This window comes from Pezoporus wallicus, unplaced genomic scaffold (genome assembly GCF_028554395.1).
Source record: "Pezoporus wallicus isolate ANWC-B61680 ecotype Strahan unplaced genomic scaffold, APGP_CSIRO_Pwel_v1 contig_11153, whole genome shotgun sequence".
NCBI classification, from domain to species: Eukaryota; Metazoa; Chordata; class Aves; order Psittaciformes; family Psittacidae; genus Pezoporus; species Pezoporus wallicus.
In genome coordinates, this window is record NW_026639099.1 from 609,465 (window position 1) to 629,874 (window position 20,410).

Genomic DNA, 20,410 nt, shown 5'->3' on the forward strand with positions numbered 1-20,410 from the left:
GTGTGAAAAGGGCTGAGTGTGTTCAGCTGGTCCAGGGAGCTGCAAACCTGCTGGGTCTCCCTGTCAAGGAACACATGGGGCCCAGGGTAGCCTCTGGTCTTGAAGGTCTCTTGGAACATCTCTTCCTTCTTCCCAGGTTAGTTCCTGGAGTAACACTGGAGTTTGGTATGCCATAACCATTGAAGTAAGGCATGGTGATGCCAGGTCTGGCAGGGTTCCTAAATCCATATTGCTCTTGTAATATGAGGTATCCTCCTGTCTAGGAGTGTCATGCAGATCACTTTCTTCCCAAAAGTGCTAGCCAGTCAACTGGGAAGTGTGAAGAGGCTCCTGGAGTCCTGGCACAGGACAACAGTACTGGAATTCCTAGATTCCCTTTGAGTATAAGCCTGTACCTACAGGAGAGGCTTGAAGGGCATGTGGGCAAGGAGATCCTACAGGGCTGTGCTGAAGGATATAAAAGGGCAGTGGTGATGATGGGCCTGGAAGAGGAAAGTTTGAGCCCCTGAAGGTGACAGACAACCCAGAGGTGATGAGGGAGGAGCAGGGCTAAAAACAGAAAGAGGAAAAGCCAGGTGGAAGGGGCTTGGAGCAACCTGCTCTGGTGGAAGGGGTCCCTGCCTATGGCAGGGGGTTGGAACTGGATGAGCTTTAAGGTCCCTTCCAACACAAACCGTTCCATGATTCTATGAAAGAGAACAGGACCTGGACGATCTGCAGCAGGAGATGGAGGGCAGAAAAGTCTGCCTGTATTGCTTGAGATGTTCATTGTCTGCCCAATGGGGGTAAGCAGACCCAAGGAAGGCTAGGCAATACTGCCTAGAGCAGTGACTCTCAGGGACTGAGCATTCAGGCATGGTGCCCACAGCATCACAAAACCCAGCCTGCCCTATAAATTAGGCAGCTCACTTTGCACATGACACTGTGTGTGTGTTCACAGCACCAGGCACACATCCACAAATACCCACTTATGATACAGTGTGTGCAGAGGCTCCCAGGGGATGACTGTAACCCCGTTCTGCTCTCCATCCCCCAGCCTGTCCTGTCTTGGCTCCCCTCACATGGCAGTGCTGGGAAGTCAGGCTCCAGTGCCTCCAGCAGCCGTCCTGACCTGTATAAACCAGGATCAGTGCAGAGGCCGTGGCAGGCCAATGCTCTGGGGAATCCACCAGCATTAACCCTAGTTGGTCCTGGTGCTCTGCAGGTAATCTGGCAAAGACAGTTCAACGAACCTTAGGGACTGGGGTCAGCATCGTGATCCATTAAGCAGGCACCAGGTCAGGCGATTTGGAGATTAGGAGATACTGATCATGTTAGATCTGTTCATTAGAATAGGGTTTCCTGTGGTTATCCTGCCCAAGATGTGGCACATCAGACACCTCCCTGGTGCAAACAAGACGTCTCTGCCTTGTTTGACCAGAGAAGGGCCGTATCTTCCTTCCTGCAAAGAGTCTCCAGTGATATGGGACCATCATGACCTTTTAGGGGACTGTCCCACCATGCCCTTGTCTCGGCTTCTGAAGCAGCATCAGCTCCTCAAAGAGATCAGATATTGTTCTTTGTGAATCTGGGAAGACTAAGCCATCCTTGACCTTATATTAAACTGAAGAGATGAGTTGGATCCCACACACCCTATCTCGCGGCACGAGCGCAAGACTGACACGACTGTGCATTTTCTAGGCTTTCATCTAGTTATAAATATCCAACATAACAGGGCTTCCATTGCTTTCTCCAGGAGATTATCCCTGCAGCCGAACCAATCTGATAAGCAAGTATGCAAGGCTATTTATAGCTCTTCAACTGGAAGACAGATCCATGCCTTTTCTTTGTAGATGGTTCTTCACTTGATTAACACACATATCAGTGTCCTCCTTTTTTGGACACTTTTGACTGTGCAGACTGCAGTAAAATGCTGTATTGCAGGGGCTGAGCCAGGTCCTTTTCAGGAGGAATTATGATGCTTCTGATGAAGACTTCTCCAGTAGCTTGGCGCTGATGTGCCAGCTCCTCACTCATCCCAGGCATTTGTCATCCCTGGTATTTTACCTAGCTGCCCACTGTTTCCTCCCCAACATTTTGCCATGCTGTTATCCGCTTCTGTGGGGTACACTGAGCTGGGAACTGAGCTTAGTCTCCCACTTGGCCACCCGTTGCTTTTGCTAAAGACATCTGCTCCCCCTGCATCACAGATTTGCTTTAGTTGGAAGGAGCCTGGGAGTGATTCTGCTCTGCAGAGGATCTGCCCTGCCATAATGCATGCAGAGCTTGGATGATGAAAGTGCCAGTCTCTCTCCATTGACGATGGAGACAATTTAGTAAGATTACAGGACCAAGTATGTGCAATTTAGGAACTGTTACATCAAGGCTGTTTCGCTCTGTCCCTGTGTGGTACAGAGGTACCTGATGATGTATTGCATGAAGTAGTTCTGAATTCAAGCCACAGAACAGGGACAAATGTTTAAATTGCTTTATCCCCATTATTTAAAGTGGGCACCCCATGCCATTTTTAATGCGTGCCATCACAACCCCGCACTGAATATGTAATTAACAATCATCTGAGCTTTCGCAATGCACTTAGTGCAGTAGTGTCTGTACTTCACAGATGTTAATGAGTTTATCCTCGCAGCTCTCCTTCCAGGAAAGAGATTCCACCCTAGGTGGGGAATGAAACAGAAAATCATAATCTGCATTCTGAGATGGCTGTTAGCATTGGGTGACCCCCCAATGAGCTGCTGCAGCACCCCAGTGCTCCGAGCCATGGGGCACGTCTCCAACTTGGATGGCAAAGCAAAGGCTGCATGCGAGGTGTGAGCAGCGTGGCTTTGGGACTCTGTGGCAGAGCTAGATGTAAAGCCCTCTCACCTGGTTCATAGCCATAGGCTTTTCTGTCAACACCAGTCTTTTTCTGATGGTCTCCTACCTCCTTTGTGTGCCTCAGCACAGGTTGAGCGTAGGAATTGAGAGAGCATTGCCAGGGTTTGACTGCTGGACTTAACTAAACCCTTTCAGTCCAGATTATTGTTAGTTTTAAGAAAGATTGGTAGGTTGATGTAAGCCAGAAGGAGCAGCTTGTCTAACCCCTGCGTGACACAAAGGATAAAATTCCACCCTCTGATTTCTTCATCTCATCGTGGCTGAGCGGGAGCACTCCTTTGGAAAGGTCCCATTTTGATGGCAAATGGTGGCAAGTGTGCTGGTGATCCCTTCCAGTGCCACATCCTCTCTGCCCCTGGTTTCACATGCCTGCAACTTGAATTCTGCTTGAGCTGCGCTAGCTGCCATTTAATTCCATTGAATCTTGCAACAGTAGGAGACACCTCACTTGATGCATACTTGTAGATCACATGCGAGCAAGTCAACATTTAAAGTTCCCTTTGATATGCTCAAAAACTGAGTCAAGTCCCTCACTGTGAGCAGAGCCAAGGCAGGATATTTTGGCAGCTGGGTCTCTTCCTTCCCTCCCACCTTTCCCTGCACTCCTCTTAGCCATTGCCATCTGCTCATAATGCCACCACAGACCTGCAACCCCATTCCTGGGCAGCAGCAGCAACATCTGGCACATCTTGGATGTGTGCGCTGCTTTTTGGCAACCCTTGCAATGGCAGCCTGGGGAGATATTTTCCTCCTGCTCCCCTTTGCTACGCTTCTGATTATAGTTCAGATCTTCCCTTCCTTCATATCATTTTTTCTCTGCGTGATGGCCAATTTGCCAACAACCTTTTAGCGGCATGGATGTGTCCAGATGATAGCCCACAGCTCTCAGCAGCACTCAGTGGCATCCATAGCGGCACCAGGCACAGAGATAATGTGACTGCTGGTGTTCATCTTCATAGCCTCGCAACAGGCAGAGCTGTGTGTGCCCCCTGCAATATCACAGCACCTTGGGAAGGCGGCTGGCCCACATGAGCAGTCCCAAGCCAACAATCTCTTCTTGCTGCTCATGGTGATGGGATGGATTTGCAGCACTGGGCAGCCGCTACCTCGTGTCGTCTGCTTTGTGTCAGTCCAGTCATGAGCTTCTTTTTAAGGTTCTCGATGCTGTTGTTGTTCAGTTCCTTACAGCCAGCAGATGGGACCAAAAAAAAATGACTGTCTCTCTCCTCCTCTGGCAGAGTGAAGTCTCTGGATCTTAAAGCCTATTCTTTTTTCTGCATTATCTGTAAATGTCCCTTTTGTCTTGCAGAAAGTGTTCCAAGCACATGTTCAGTCTGCAGATTTGTTTTCAAACATACCCTGCAGCACTTTTGTTTTGTTGCAGAGCACTGAGGAATGCTTTTGACTGGGTTTCTGTCTGGGCTGTAGGATTCACGCAAGCTCTATGCCATGTCCTGGTCAAATGCTGTGAGCTCACATAGGTTGTCTGGTACACGGCACTTATTGAAAGATCTCACACCTTTTAAGAGAACACTGAGAGTATGGCAGAGGGTAAGATATATGGTGCTGTCTGTGGAATAAAGAAAGATGGTCTCTGGCTGGCACTGTGTCCCCTTTCCAACTGAGAACCAGCAGGTCACACATCTAAGGGCTGTTGGCCTGTGCTTGGATTCCTCTCTAGATGAAACTTTGGGATTTTTTATAACTGATCCTTCTTTACACTGGTTATTGACATCGGGGCTGAAATTACTTACTGTAGATGTTTTGTGGCTTCTGAGTCCTGCTCTTGTTTAGGGTACACATCCTGTCTGGGACCATCTTCTGCATCTCATCTACTTCTACAAATTACATCTGGGTTCCTCAGTGATCTTCAGCTCTGCAGGCATCTGCATTTCTTCATAAGAAACCATGAGCTTGTCTTCTTTCTTCAGTTAATGTTGGTTCATCCCCAAAGACAGCTTCTGATTCTCCTAATCACTGCTGGAGAGAGATGTAGGGAATGATTTTCACTGGGAGAGGCAACATCCGACAGATTGCAAATGGTCATGGATTACACCATCGCTATTTCAACACGCCGTTTCTCTCTGAGCTGTAACTGCAAACTTGTTCTCACCCTCATGTTTTTCTTCTCTGTGTTTTCCAGCATTCATGCCTGGGTAAACTCTGTTACGACAGAGCCGTTCAGTCAGAGCAGTTCTGGGATGCCACGTCAGCCAGGTCACCTTCCTCACCTTACTTGCACCAAGCCCAGGGTAAACAGGGTACAGCTGGTTTCTCCTCTCCAGACTGAGTAACAACTCCATTGCTACTAGCTACAGAGAATGCCTTTAATCCTCTCAATACCTTCTAAGAAGGATGCTACTTGCTTCAGACATTGTCCAAAATAGCTTTAATAATTTATTTGACAGTGTCTTTCTTGTCTCATAGGATTATGTGGTAGTGTGCATGTAAGATTGTCCTCAGGTTCTCCAAAGAGCATTGGCAGATCCTGGACATCTCTAGAGGAGCTCTTTGAAGGACCCAAGTTTCCTTGTTGAATTCTGATTACGTTTTTCACCCTTTCTGTCCCTGAACTATAGCTGCATTATGTGATTATGGAAAATCTGGGCAGGACAACGGTTCTCAGTCAGTGCCTGAGGGACAAAAAGCTTCACATTTCAGTAGGAAGGTGCCTTCTCTTGTAGAATACGTAGATCCCTATGGCTGTATGTGTGCCTCCTGCATTTGAGATGGGATTTTTTGAGTTTTCTGCTATTCCTTGTGGTCCTGGGCTGGGCTGTGACATCTTCCATTCCCTCTTGCTGTCTTTGGCAAGACGATGGAAATGAGTGAATGTCATCTCCCTTCTTTTATGTCCTTCACATTCTCCCTGCTGTGAACCTACTGGATGGAGACAATCCTGTCATTATTCCACATCTTTACTCTTTCTTCCATTAGGAAGCACTACCCACCACGATCCTCTCCATGCGTTATCATGAGTGCACATCCCAGTGAGATGACCCTGCTCTAAACTTGCTGATTTACTGCATGATACTGCAGAGACCCCAGGCTTTGTGAATGTGCTGAAAGCCAGCCCAAAACTCACCTTGCTTTTTGGAACCACGCTTCCCTATTCACTCTCACCTGGCAGGACACACACTCCTGCAGCCCTGGTGACATTGAAACAGGGAACTCTTCACCTTCACAAGGTGGCTGCAAGGTGAGGTGCAGTTTTAGTGCCACACGATGAGGGTTTTCTTCTTTGCCTGGCAGTGGTTGCAAATGCCCATGCAAATGTTCCTTCTTATCCAGACCAAATCTAAACACCCCTTCCTTGGTACAAAGTCTATTTTCCAAAGAGTGGTTTATGTCATCCTCAAACTATTCATGGGTTCAACTATAAGTTTGCTAAACTGTGTTACAGGAAGAAGCATTCAGAATTAGGTCTGCACCAGGAACAAGAGGGTGGGTCCCCTTTCCATTTGTCCCATGTTGCTCTCTAGGGAGGATGTTTCATCAGAACAAGGGGTTGGATGAAGCTCCTTCAGACACTTCTGTTGTGTTTGGTTTTGTACAGAAATGTCTTCTGTATCATTTTAAAATCTGCATTTGAACAAGGCTTTGAACCCAGTGCTCTGCCCTTGGACAGGTTCTCTGGAGCAACTGCAGGTGTGACCTTGGATCATAGAATCATGGAATGGTTTGCTTGGAAGGGACCTTAAAGCTCATCCAGTTCCACCCCCCTGCCATGGACAGGGACACCTTCCACTAGAGCAGCTTGCTCCAAGCCCCTGTGTCCAACCTGGCCTTGAACACTGCCAGGGATGGAGCATTCACAGCTTCCTTGGGCAACCGGTGTGTCTCACTGGAACAGGACATCCATGGGGGAGAGCCAGCAGCTGAGTTATGAGCATTTCTGTTGATGAACCTGTTAACCACAGCCAGCACCCTGTGTGTTTTGTTAGCAAGAGTGCCAGAATAGGCAGCTCCCCTCCTCTGTGTCCTGGTTTGCTCATCCCTGTCCCTGTGCCATGTGCCCTCTTGTGCCAGCACAGCAGTTTGGCTGCATGGCGAACTGGACTGGGGAGCTGATCAGGCTGAAGTTTTGCTGGATCACTTATTTTTTTGGCCATATTACTCTGAAGTCAGAGCAATTTTCCTAACCTGACTACTCTGTGGCTCCACAAAGAGCTGAACTTGCAGAGCGTAGGGCTTTGGCAGAAGGGCACCGAACAGCCACGTGAGGTTTAGAATACATCTAAACCAGAGACAGTGACTAAGTGTAAAAGCAACAGACAGCTAGGATCCCTCAGCAGCCCCAGACTATTTGTTGTTTTCAAAGACCTGCTTCCTTAGAAATCTCCTTTTGAAGTAATTTGACATGCCATTTCCAGCTCCTGTGTGATCTAAGTCAGTTATTTCCCCTTTATCTGCCTGTGAGCGCTCCTGAATGTCTCTATAAACCTTCCTGCTTGGCAATACCTCTTCCTATGTAAAGGGACCTGCATTAGTGTGGGATTTAAACTTAATGCTAGAGAAGCTTATGAAGTCACCCATTTGAGCTTCTTGAAGACTTCACACTGCATTTTCTTTCTCATAGAAATAGCATGTGGCTGAGTTTGAAGGATTGGTCAGGTGTAGATCCCTCAGGTGGAAAATCCCTCTCATAGGCATGAGAGAGTGGATAAGGGATTCATTCCTGTCCTCGGCAAAATCAATGTGAGGTCAAATGCCAATCTCAGTTGTTCACTCTTCCCCAGGATTTCATCCTTTGTGCTCTCACTATTAATGAATTTCTCCCTCCGTCTCCTTCCCACAAGCTCTCATCCATCCTGATTTGAAGTCGCCTCCAGTAAGTGTTGTAACGCTAGCTCTTCGCTTTACTTGCGGAGAGGACACTCCATAAATCTAACATTAGTCATGGCATCTGGCGAGAGATACCAAGGATAGGCTGCTTTGACTCAGAGCTTATCTAACCATATCAGCCCCTGTCTTCGCCTTTCGGAGAGCTGAGGTTCCCCTGCAGGAACCAGGGCTCATTTCTTGTGAGCTGATGCAATCATGCAGAGCCAGTGCTGATACAATAGCAGTGTAGGGAAGCCACATGGTGGTGAGCTCCTTCTTCCCTAGGCATTGTGGTTGGACCCAGATAATCTCTGCAGTGGGCTTCAGCCTCAATCTGTACGGAAAGGAGGGCTGCACCTCCTTGATGGGAGAATAGGGCTGCCTAGAGTCTGATGGATACCGAGTCCTACATAGGTGCTTCTTCCACTGCCATATCACTAAAAACAAGGCAGATCTTATTCCAGGGGTTTGAGGACAAACACCCCAGCATATCTCATGTATGCCTGGCTAAACTCTTTCAGTCAGTGTTGCTTCATCCATCCTGTCCATTGGGAAGGGTTGCTCCACACAAAGTGCTCACCTCCAAACTGCACCAGGGCTCTTGTCTGGTAGAGAGCTGCTCTAACTCAAAATTAGCTGAATGATGAGGACAGTGCTCATGGTGGGTCTTGGGGATGCTTAGACTTACACTCAGGACCCTTGCTCCAGCAGAAGACTGGCATTATTAAGTTTAACTTGTTTCACTTTTAAAAGCATTTAGGATGAGCTGCCAAAAATGCCATGAGTCAGGAATAAATCAGCTGTGGTGGCCCATGTGTGAGAGGATGTGTACCTCTGGTTTAGTCTATCTGTTTTCATATACTCATTCAGGTATAAAAAAACATTTTTACATGGATGTCCATAAACCATCTGTACATGAAACACTGGGAGAGGCTGGGGAGGGGATCTGGCAGAGAAAAGCAGGATGGGCACAAATTCATAAACCCAACAGTTCTCAATCCATTGTATGTCTGTGTCTGTTTTCAATCAACCTTGCTTGGAAGGGAAAAACCAAGGAGGCAGCAAGAGAAAGGAGGAAAGGGTTAGGATATGATCTTTGTTCAGGGATGTGTCAGAACAGCATGTTGTGTTGGTTTATAGCTGCAGAGGAAGGAGAAGATGGAGTAGGGAATGCAAAATGACAGGGAGTGAATAGATGTGCTATTTGCCTGATGTATTTTGCTGCTAATTAGTATAATGCCAATTAGACATAAGTAATCTTTTTTCTTCTTCTTCGGCTGTGTAAGTTATTGCTTGAGAATATGCCAGCTAAAACCAAGATATTAAACTTGGAGTGATATGGAGATCTCTGTTCCTTGAGGATCTCTAGATGAAATTACCCAGACAACAGGGATCTTGACAAAAGCAAGACTTATTATATCTCGAAAGAAAATGAATAAAAGCAAAAGGAATTGTATATTCTGTGTCTAGCATCTTGCTGCTTATTAGCCACAGAGGAAGGGGCACCCACTGGGATGCAGATAAATCAGGGAGAGAAGGCAAATATCTTGCCTTTCCTGAAACCCGTGCTGCTTTCATGCTATTGTTCCCCCTATCAGCAGCCATATCCTGAACCCTTCCCGTGCTCAGGCAGTTCCGTGCTGCAGGTAAACCCCGTTGGCCACGCATATTCTATTTTTCATCTCCAAGCCCTGTTTTCTCTTTGCTAACCCACATCAGAAGACACAAGACTCATGTTGCTTTGCCTTTGGGCCCTCGGGACATAAACCTCCTTAATGATGATTAATGGCTTCCTTCAAAGGGTCAATTGCTGATCCTAGACCTCTCAAATCACAGATCCTTTTGAGCGCTCTACCTGTCCAGTTCTGAGCTGCTTTTTCAAACAGGTACACCGCTGCTTTGCTCAGTGCTACACACATCTATTTCTGTGGACTGTGCATAAGGAGCAAACCTGCTATTACTATCTTCTCCCTTTTGACAAATAATCCATAAAAATTATGCCCTTGGACTGATTGTGGAAGTTTTCAGACATCTCTGCTGGACCGTGAAATCAGAACCTTCTCTTGATCATCCTGCTGTTCCTTTGTGCTGTGCTTTGGGGGTGACAGAGCTGGCGAATCCCCTTTCCCAACGCAAGGCAATGATGTATCCCCCTTGTCCTGCCAGGATGCTAGGCAGCAGGTTTGATCCTCGCTCATTCCTTAAAGCATGTTTTATTCATCCTGCGCCTTTAGGACTGCCTCTGGCAGCTCTCTCTCGAGTGGTGCAAACTTTATTGCATCTCACCTCTAGCAGTCTGTAAACTGCAGCACTCAGGAGTAGCTGGAGGTTGATATTCCCTATTGGAAGCGATTATCCTCCTTTTTCCCACTCTCCCACAAGTGCACCTTTCTGCCATCCTAATAACAAACATAGGGCAGAGCAGTATTCATCAGAAGCTGGGCTTTTTCCCTGGATTTTCCCAAACAAACCTTAAGCAGTCTGCCTCATTCCTAAACCTCCCCATTTGCATCAGACCACTGATATCCTCCCACCTGCTCAGAGCTGCACCTTTAGCAATCTGCATTGGCGTTGATACATCCTATTTTTACATGAGGAGGTGACTTCTGCCCTGCTGTGACCATCACCACTGCAGATCCTTTCAAAGCCCCCGTGGGGGATTATGGCAAGTGCTCCAATTCAGAATCTTTGACTACCTGGGCTGATCCTTGGCACATGTTGTGGCTGCACCACTGGAGGATGTGACCAGTGCATAGGCTGTTCCTGCCACGTCACAGACACAAATCCCTCCCCATTTAGTTTCCACTGCAGATTTTCAACCTCTGAGGCTGTGGGTGTTGGAGGCATCAGTAATGTGCCTGTTCAGCTCGGTTTATGGCACGTCTCCTCACTGCAGAGAAATGGGCTGGGTAGTTCAGAGGTTCAGGCTCTTCTGTGTGGGCTTTTTACGCAGTCAGACACCCTCATTTGCTGTTGGGTCATTTTCATGACCATACCCCTGGTTTGATGCTCACAAAGCTGCTGTGTGTCGGATTTCACCTGGGTTTGGTTCTCTATGGCTGGGTGTGGTATCCAGGTCTATGCGTGCACCCTCCATCAACACAGACATTTCCTCCTCAAGCCCAAGAGCATCAGATCTGGATTTAATGCCCATTCCCTGTTCCTTCAAATATCCACCACAAATCCTAGCAAGGATCTGGCCTCTTCCTCCTCTCCATCATGGCTGAGCCAGCCAGCGTGTTTCCAGAGTCAAGACAGGCTGCAAGAAAGCTGAAGCGACAAGTGAATGTGCTCACTTTACTCTTAAGCAGCCCAGGAAAGACCTGTGGAAAGAAAACAAAGCGTATGCATGCAAATCCATGCTGTCATTTCCTCTCTCCTTGGGGTTTGGCTTGACTCTTACAGAGGCTCTTCCTTCTCCCCTGCTCTGCTTCCCTCGGAGTGGTCTTGGTTTCCTTTGTTTCCAGCTCTGCTTGTTGGAGGCAAGCCCTTTTCATAAAGTTGTGATTTCTTTTGTCAGTTAAACACCTATGTGACTTCAAAGGCCTCGAGCAGCACTTTGCTGTGTGGCTACCGGCTCCCCTGCAAGAATAATTTCCCCTGCTTCATTGTCCTGCTGCAGAAAGATTATTAAATTGTTGATGGAGAGTTAACAATGGTTTTGTTCAAAGGCAGACATGCGTACTCCCTGACACAAGAGCTTTAATACAAGCTTACAATGAGGCAGACACCAAGGAGCAAACATAGAGTGCTCGTAAAACCAGAGCAGTGCTCCTAAGTCCCCCTTGCGCATGAACTGGGGCACCTTGCAATGTGCTCCAAGGTTGCACATGTGGCCACAAGCCTGGAGGCGACAGAACTGGGCTTGATGGAAATGAGTTTAAAGAATAAATTAAAATATCATGTGTTAATTCTTGCTCGTGATTAGGATTGAGGAACTAACAATGGTGGGAGAGGACCACCCCTTTCAGGAGCAGTGGAAGGACTGCACGGTGTTGGTATAAGGCTGAATCGCTCCATTCCTCCTGCTTGGAACACGCCAAGCACACGCATGCATCTCCCAACCAGGCGGCAGCTTCCCAGCAGCTTTAGGAATCTGCAATGAGGATCATTATATAGACTGTACAGCCTCGGGCTGCTTGGCATTTCGTGTTATACAGCCTTGGGTTTGATTGCTTATCACTTCAGATTTCCAACACTAAGGCTTGAATTTTCCATGCTGGGTTTCCCTCGGGTCGATGCCTTTTTCTTCTTTTCTGGAGGTTTAGCAGAGGTGTTCCAGCTGTTTCTTGAGAACAAGACGTGCTGGCTCAGCCCTGCTAACAAACTGATTATAAGAAGTTCTTTTCAAGACCCATTAGCTTAACCATGCTTTGGAAGAGACGTGTGGAATTTGGCACAGAAGCTGTCAGCATCAGTTGGGGGTTGCATGCCCCGAAATGCCTGAGTCCCAGCACGCAGCCCTGGTACCTGCTCCCACGCACTGCTGTGTGGCCTTCAAACAGCAGCAGCTCTCAGGTTTTATGCATCCCAGCCCTCCCTCACAGACCTGGTGCTGCAGCTGCTGCTGTTTGATGGCATCTCTCTTTCCCCAGTACACTGGAGGTCCCCAATTCTCTTTGGGGCGCTGGGTGCTGCATGGTTGTTCCTTGCCAATGGGAGGGCTGAGTGTGGCTTGCTCTGCTGCAGAGGCACGCAGCATGCATGGGCTCTGGTGTCAGGGTACATCCAAGCGTGCTGTGCTGGGAGAGCTGCTTTGGGCTGGGGTAGGGGATCCAGGGTCCTGCTGCTGCTGGGCGATGGAGCTGGGCTGTAGGGTCCCCCACCCTGCCTGTGGTGGAGGCAGATCACTGTGAGACCTCCAGGCTGACATCCCAGAGGTCCATGTAGAGCCGAGAGGACCCTGCATCCCCATTAAGAACATCATGGCTGTCACTGGGGATGGGGCTTGGTCTCTCCCTGCACACCTTGTTGTAGAATCCCAGCCTGGTTTGTGTTGGAAGGGACCTTAAAGCTCATCCAGTTCCAGCCCCCTTCCACAGGCAGAGACACCTTCCCCTAGAGCAGCTTGCTCCAAGCCCCATCCCGCCTGGCTGCCAGCACAAAGGGACTCTCTTTACCTTCTTCTCCCTTTTATTGTCTTTCCTGGGGTATGTTCCCTGCCTTTGTCCTGCTTCTTCCGCCGCAAACTGGCGAAGGCACCGCCTCAAGCTCCAGTGAGCTCCCTGATGAGGTGCTGCCAGGCAGGGAAGCGCACTGCAGCTTTAATTAAATGATAAGGGCAGAGCCCCGGAAGTGGGGAGATAAGTGCAGGGTGGCTGTGTGCTGCCACACTTACCCAGGCTCTTTCTAATTAGCTTTGAGGAGCTCGGGAGAGCAAGATTAACCCTTGGAGCGAGGCTGGCTGGAGCCATGGGCTGCAGCAGAGCCACAGTGCTGAGCCCAGCCCCACACGTGGGGGCTGTGACTCACACTGTGGGGTGAGGGCTGGAGGGGACCCCTTCATGTGCTCCCCCAGAGCCCTATGCCTGCATAGAGGGGCTGAGAAAGAGAGGATGAGACCCCTGCCTTACACAGGCACAGGATAGAGAGCAAGGATTAGCACTGGTTCCTCCTGTAAGAGCATTTGCTGCTATAACATGTCTTATGCCTGGCATCTTGGGGTGGTTAGGTTGCTGCCCCAAGGCTTTCAGTGCAAGCAGGTAGAGTGTCCCCAACATCTGGAGTGTCCCCAGCCTCTGGAACCATGGCAGGAACACAAGGCACAATCCTGCAGGAGCCATGGACAGATCTCCAGTCCCCTTCAGAAGCCATTATATGTCTCAGTGATGCTCTGAGAGGGGAAGAGGGGTAAGAGAACCACTCTATTTCAGCAACCCGTTATAATATGGTCAAAGAGCTCCCCAGGACCTGGTGCCACAAGGGCCATATTGCTGCTGTTCACCCAGACACAGCAGATCCTGGCTGGAGAGTGCATTGCATCAGAGGGCTGGGCAAAGGCACCACAGCCATGGGTCAGTGAGTAGCCAGAGCTCTCACTGGCGTGGGGATCACTGCTCCTGGCCCTGGTGGCCTGGCCCCTTGTGGTTTCCCCCCTTCCATCATCCAGCAGCACCAGGAGCCTCTGGGCCATGCACCCCTGTGTCCTCAGGGAGCACCTGACTGGACAAGGGGATGGGTCAGCCCCACAGACCTAGTCTGGGACCCCCACTGGGAGGGTCTGAGAGCATTCCTGTGCACAGGAGACAAGGTGGGAATGTGGAAGGAGCAATTGTGTCGGTATTTGGGTAGCAGGAATGCGCATACAAGGCATGCATGAGCTGACAGCCCCAGGGGATGGCAGCTGGTGTTCCTCTGCCCATTTACATAACCATCATCAGCCTTCAGAGAGCACTCAAAAGCCAGAGGAGCCCTGTGCTCCCCTGCCCCTCCTCTTTGGGCAGGGGGGGAAGAAGGGAGGCTGCTCTGCTGACCACTGCTTCTTGTCAAGACCTTTGTGCACTCCTGAAGCTACTACAGGAGTTGTTACTCGCCTGGGCTGGATATTGCAGGAGCAGGTAATGAGACCGGGAAGAGAGTTTGGTTATTGCCTGACTCCTTGACCTGCCTGGTGGTTATTTGTTGAACCGCTGTTGTCTGTCGGTGTCTTGAGAAGTTCTTCCTTGGCCAGAGGACAGTGTTTGGATATTATAGGAACCAGGATTTCATTTTGGAGCTAGGCTTGTTACTGTGTTTTATACAACGTGGGTGAAGAAGATCATAGAATCAGAGAATCCCAGCCTGGATTGGGTTGGAAGGGACCTTAAAGCTCACCCAGTTCCAACCCCTGCCACGGGCAGGGACACCTTCCACTAGAGCAGCTTGCTCCAAGCCCCCGTGTCCAACCTGGCCTTGAACACTGCCAGGGATGGGGCAGCCACAGCTTCTCTGGGCACCCTGTGCCAGCGCCTCAGCACCCTCCCAGGGAAGAGCTTCTGCCTAAGAGCTCATCTCAGTCTCCCCTCTGGCAGGTTACATTGCCCAGTGATGCTCATTACCTGACTTGGTTCTCAGTTGCTTGAAGTTCTGGCAAACCTGAACTGCAAGGACACAGTTTCTCCGTGGACATGTGCCACTTACCAAATATTTTGAAACATGGCAATGAAATCTGCCCAGAGATTTCATTTCCAAAGGAGGTAGGGAAGGAAATGGTTGTGGTTTTCCTCGAGAGTAAAGCAATCCCCATATCCTCCAGCCCAGTGCTTCAGAGAAGCAATTTTCTGTGATCTTTTGACCCTTTTATTGTACCTTCCCCAATTCCTGCAGCCTGGGGGGTAGAGCAAAGCCTTTCCTTCCCCCAAACCCTGGGATATCTCCCAGGTGGTTCTGTTCTGTCCCTCAGAGGCACAGAAGGACCCTGGGGAGCACAATTCAGTTCCACAACACAAAGCAGACCGTCATGAAGTGAATTAAGACTGCATGGACCATCCTAATTTTGGCATTTCCTAACCTTTGAACTCTCTAATCCTATTAAGGTAGTTCTGAACAGAATTATTCAGTCATTTAATGTAGTAATTCTGCTTTTTATAGCTCAGCAAAGGTTGCAGCCCCACTGTGTCAGGGTAGGAGATCATGTCAGTGGCACCACACAGCACAAAGTCTATTATAGGGGGATTGAATTTGTCTCTCTGGGTATCACATAGGCTGCAGAGAAGCCGGGGGCAGATGGGGCTTTTGGGTGTCCCATGGGTGCTGTAGTCTATCACTTGGCCTTGTAATCCCTGCCTGGTCCCTGCAGGAAAACGGTGAGTGTCCAGAAACATCCGTTTGGGTGCTAGGATCACCTCCTATTGCTGTTGCGATGTGGCTGTGGGATATGCATCCTACCCAGCTGCCTGCAGGTTGCAGAGATAACGGGAGCAACAGGTGGTCCCTCCAGCTCCAGCTGTGCCAGACAGGGGAAGAACATGTCCTCTGGGAGCCAGGGCTCAGGTTCTCTCTGACAGTGGCTTAGTGCTACCTGCGCTGGTGACGCTGAGGCTGTTGGGTGATCTGTCCACATGCATTACACGCTGGTTCTGCTGTGATCCCTTTGGCAGGATGTGGGAAGTCGTTTGCTCTGGTGCTGCAGTTAGTGTGTGCTGTTGTAACATACTCCAGGGGCCATGGTTTGATCCATGTGTGCATCTCGGGGCTGACAGGCCATTAACTTAGGAGCAAGCTATTGGTACTGGTGTTTGGATACTACTGTTTAGCATGAGGGGAGAGATGCTCAGTGCAGTAGGGTCTGAGGGAGACGGCTGTGCACACTGCATCTCTTGACTTTGGTGCCTAGGAGAAACCCATCTGCGTGCTGGCATCAGTCTGAGGATCTTTCTCAGTATTTATTGTAAGAGCTGGTGTTGCTTGTTATTGCCCCTAGAGCTGTAGGAGTGGCATTGAACTGCAGTAACCACCTCTATGGGCAGCGTCGGGTCGGTTTCAGATACCAGAAGCCATCTGTCTGCATGCTGTAGTGGATGGTGTTAAGTTTGGAAAGCCATCTGTCTGGGTGTTGTAGTGCTAGAATTGGTCCCCAAAGCCGTCTGTCTGGGTGTTGTAGTGCTAGGAATGGTCCTGCAAACCGTCTGCCTGGGTGTTGTAGGGATGGTGTTAGCTCAGTCGAGGAAAAATAGGGACTGACGTGGACTGCGGGGAGCTCTCTGCTTGTGCTTTCAGCTTCCGATATTGCTGTACTCATTGATCTCTGGAGCATTGCTGTGGAAACAGGCAGCAGTCCAGCAGCCTTCCCCAAGGCCTGGAAAGTGCAATTGGTGTTGTGCTTGTGCTGCTCCGGAGGTAGAGAGCTCTGGTCACGTCCACATGGGATGTGGGAATCTGGGGCCAGAAAGCAGACAGACTGAGGAGCTGCAGTACAGCTTGCTGCTCCAGTCCCCTGTGTCCGGAGGGTGGGCATTCCCTGCTGGGAATAACACACTGGCCGTGTCCACTTCATCTGGGAAAGGGGAAACCTTGTGTCTGGGCTTTCCAAAGGAGGTCATAGCTCCGCAGCTACCTACAGCACAGCTTCCCTCTCCCAAAAGGCCTTGAAGGGGAAGCCGTGTTGGGAAGGGGCCACCAAGCTCCTGTACCCCAAGGGAAGCTCACTCTGACCTGGCCCGGTGGGGATGGGTTGTTGAGCATCTCCTGCTGCCAGCATGGGGGGACTTCTCCAGGCTATTAGGTCAGGCATGCTGCTGCTGGGAGGGAACAACATGGAGAGGAATAAGTCAAGAGGTGGGATCGTGCAAGGCAGTACTGGGAAGTGAAGACATGAAGAATAGAACAGAATATGATGAAACAATATGATAGGATAGACTAGAATGGAATGGAATAGCCTAGAAGAGAAGAGGTTATAATAGAATGGACTAGGATAGGGTAGAATGGAATAGAATAGCAGTGGGGCTGCTGGGATAAGAAACCGGGATGTTGGAGCACACTATCCATACTGCTGTAGTGCTGGGGTGTAGCGAAAAGGGAGCAGACCACAAAGCTCTGGTGCCTGGAGGAAGCAGCACTGCAGGAGCGTGGTATCTGGAGGGAACAGCGCTGTAAAACATGGAACCTGGAGGAAATGGCACCATTAGAACAGCAGTGCCTGGAGGGAAGACAGCAGCGGGGAGGAGGCAGTACCTGGAGGGAGCAGCAGCACAGAACATGGCACCTGGAGGACGTGGCACCGTGGGGGACCACTACCTGGAGGCAGCAGCGCCGTGGGGCAATGGTGCTTCCTGGGAATGGCGCTGCGGGGAACGGCACCTGTAGAGAGCAGCGCCATGGGAGAGTGGCACCTTCGGTAACCGCGCCATGGGGTTCAGTGCGTGCAGGGAACAGCGCTGCAGGGGAATGCTACCTGTTGGTAGTCGCGCTGTAGGGAAGTGGTACCTATAGAGAACAGTCGCGTGGGAGAATGGTGCCTGTCAGCAGTAGGGGAATGGTGCCTGTGGGGAACAGCGCTGTAGGCAGTGGTACCTGGAGGGAGTGATAGTGCGGGAGAATGGCACCAGTAAGTGATGGTGGAGTAGGGGAACGGTGCCTGCTTTCAAGAGCTGTGTGGTGGGAATAACCTTTGGAAAGAGCGGCATCTCAGAGGCTGTTCCTGTTGCATAGAGGCAGTAGGGGCAGGCAGGAAGGGCAGTGCTGCTGGGATGGGATGTCATGGGAGTTCACCAGGTAAGGGATGTCCCGGGAGTGGTCTGGGTGAGGGGTGTTTACAGGTGTCCACACCAGGGCAATGGAGGTGGTAAAGCTGCCTGTACTGGAGATTGCATCCTTCCCTGGCTGAAAGACAGCCACGTTAAAGGAAGTACCTTGCACCGCAGCCCTCAGTTTGCAGCTGGGGCCATGCTCACCCCTTTATCCCCAACCAGGGCTACACTGCTTTTGGGCTCTGGACAGGGTTGGAATCAGTGGCCAATGTTCTCAGTGCCACCAGGTAGGGAAGATGACTCTTTCTGATCTAATGCTTCAGGAAAGCACCCTGCTTAGCCTCCTACACTGTCATATTTCCCATTTCTCTGTACCACTGAACCTCTCCGGTCGCTCCTAGCATGCTCTGCTTCCCTCTTCCTCCCTTCTGGACTTTCTGCACCCTCTGCCGTGCTTTGCTGTGTCACATCCTTGCAGTCCCACTGTCTTCCCTCCCAGAGCTGCTCCACCACATCCCCTCACCTGCAAGGTCTGGCCTCTTGTGCTGCATCATCCCTGCACACCACACATGCAGTGCTGATGTCTGACACAGAGGGAAGACAGTGAGGACCAAACCAGGCTGCGGATGCTGCAGATCGTGGCAAAATAAGCAGTTGAGGTTGGCTCTCAGCCTCTGTTTGAAGGTACCTGGCTTGCAGTGGGTGAGTGAACCTCAGCACATCCGCTGCAGGAGATGGAAGTGCCTGCTGAATGAGGCTGCCTGCTTTTGTCTCCTACCTCATAGTGCTCTGTTGAAATCCCCCACTAAAAGCTGCTACTATTAGAGGAGCCCTTAAAAGTGGCTGCAACAGGATGTGTCCCTGCCCTGCGTGGGGATAGAGAGAGAAATAATTAGCAGTGGCACCAATTTGTGCCTCTTCCCGGAGGAGACAGCCTGGCACCATCTCCTTCGCAGACTGCAGAGGTTCCCTGGATGTCTGGAGATGAGAACAGAGCCACGGCTTGAGAGAGCTTCCCCTCCTCCAGCCAGAACGGGGGCACAGGGTGCATCTTTGAATGCCCCATGGTGTGAGCCCCAAACTGTGCCCCCCTTTCATCTGGAAAAGTCAAAAGGAGGCGACTTTTACTGCCCCGGATTCATTCCTATGCAATGTGCTGAGGCAGAGCAGCCCGGAGGGGGCTAATGAGGCTACCATAGGAATGCAAAGCTGTAGGAAGTGGGGAGCTAGAAGACCGTGAATGCCCAAACAACCACACAACCCTCTCCGCTGTGAAGTAGAGCCTTCTGGCATGGAAATGGCAATAGCAGGATGGGCCAGCCCTCTGAAGGAGGGGGCACAGACATAGCTTTTACTTTGCATGGCCAGGATGCTGTGGAGGAATGAGGTGCTGGAGAGGCCATGGCCATCCTCTTCATCACTTGGGGTTCAGAGTCACAAAACTGCATTCCTGGGGTGGAGGAAGGATCCAGAATCCCAAGTACACTTTGTAAGGTGAAGTGGGCACCTCGATCCCAAGGGAGGTTTAGGGTCTGCCTCCTCACCACACTGCAGGGCACCCAGGATCAGCACTTTGTGGTCAAAACTCCCACCCCCAAAGGATTTCTGCTTGCCTGCAGGGGCACAGCAAGTCTCTGAAGCACCACCAGCGTGTGCTGAGAATTAGGCCACAGGGTCGTGCTTGCTGCTTGCTCTAAATCACAGCTATTCAGGAATGACACCCTGCCCTGTTCCCGGGCTCTTGAAGCAGAGCTGGTTGTGTTCATGGCACATAATATGCTCCTTTAGCAGCAGAGCTCTGATGCCAGCATCTCACTGCAAGCGAAGGGACTGCACTGGAAAAGGATATTAGTGCCAGAAACAGACAATGGGAAAACCAGAATAAAAGACCCTGAACACAGCGTTCTGCTTGATCCTGTGCTTTCTAAGCGGCTGTTGGCACAAGGAAATCACCATAGCTTTGTTCCCTGGAGAGGTAGCTTTTATTTCCATCCTGCAATTACCCTCCATGGACTCAGCAAAGCACCTTCTGTCAGAGCAAGAAGTGACAGCACTCATCTGCTCCCCACCCTGGGAGTGCACAGCACCGAGGCATGTCTGGAAGTGGAAATGATGATGAGCCGTGTCATTTGTCTGGTAGGAAAGCAGATAAGACAGAGACAGCAGTATTGCCTCTTTAACAGAAATGAAAGACAGCATAACGACTTCAAACTGACCACATCAGTGGCCACCAAGGCATCCTGGTGTCCTAAGAGGAAGACTTGGTGGATCATCTGGGATGTGAGCTCTGGTCTCTGCTTTGATTCACACAGAGATGAAAACTGAGCTGTCTCTCCTCTGGGTTTGTCTCTTGCTTTCTATCTGTAGCAAGGAGAAAGAAATGAGGCAACTTTAATAGGAAATAGGACAGTTGGTCTGTGGCCAGCCCTGAGAATGACCCCAAGGTATGCCCTGGCGAGCTCTGCTCTCACAGTGCCCTGTGTGGGCATCTTGTCCCCTGTGATGCTCATGCTGCTTTTGCTGTCCCTTGCACATGCGCTCATCTG

At 50.2% G+C, this 20,410-nt stretch overlaps 1 protein-coding gene across 3 annotated transcripts in view; it reads left to right on the forward strand.

The window, feature by feature from the left end:
- Positions 1–20,410, forward strand: part of PCDH1 (protocadherin 1) — a 51,925-nt gene that overhangs the window by 27,915 nt on the left and 3,600 nt on the right. The window contains exon 5 of one of the 3 annotated variants that reach the window (XM_057413670.1): positions 11,627–11,655. The exons of the other annotated variants lie outside the window; for them this stretch is intronic. Coding sequence (XP_057269653.1) covers positions 11,627–11,640 — 14 coding nt within the window. The 3' untranslated portion in view covers positions 11,641–11,655. Of the gene's footprint in view, positions 1–11,626; positions 11,656–20,410 lie in introns of those variants that run through there. 3 annotated transcript variants of the gene reach the window in all.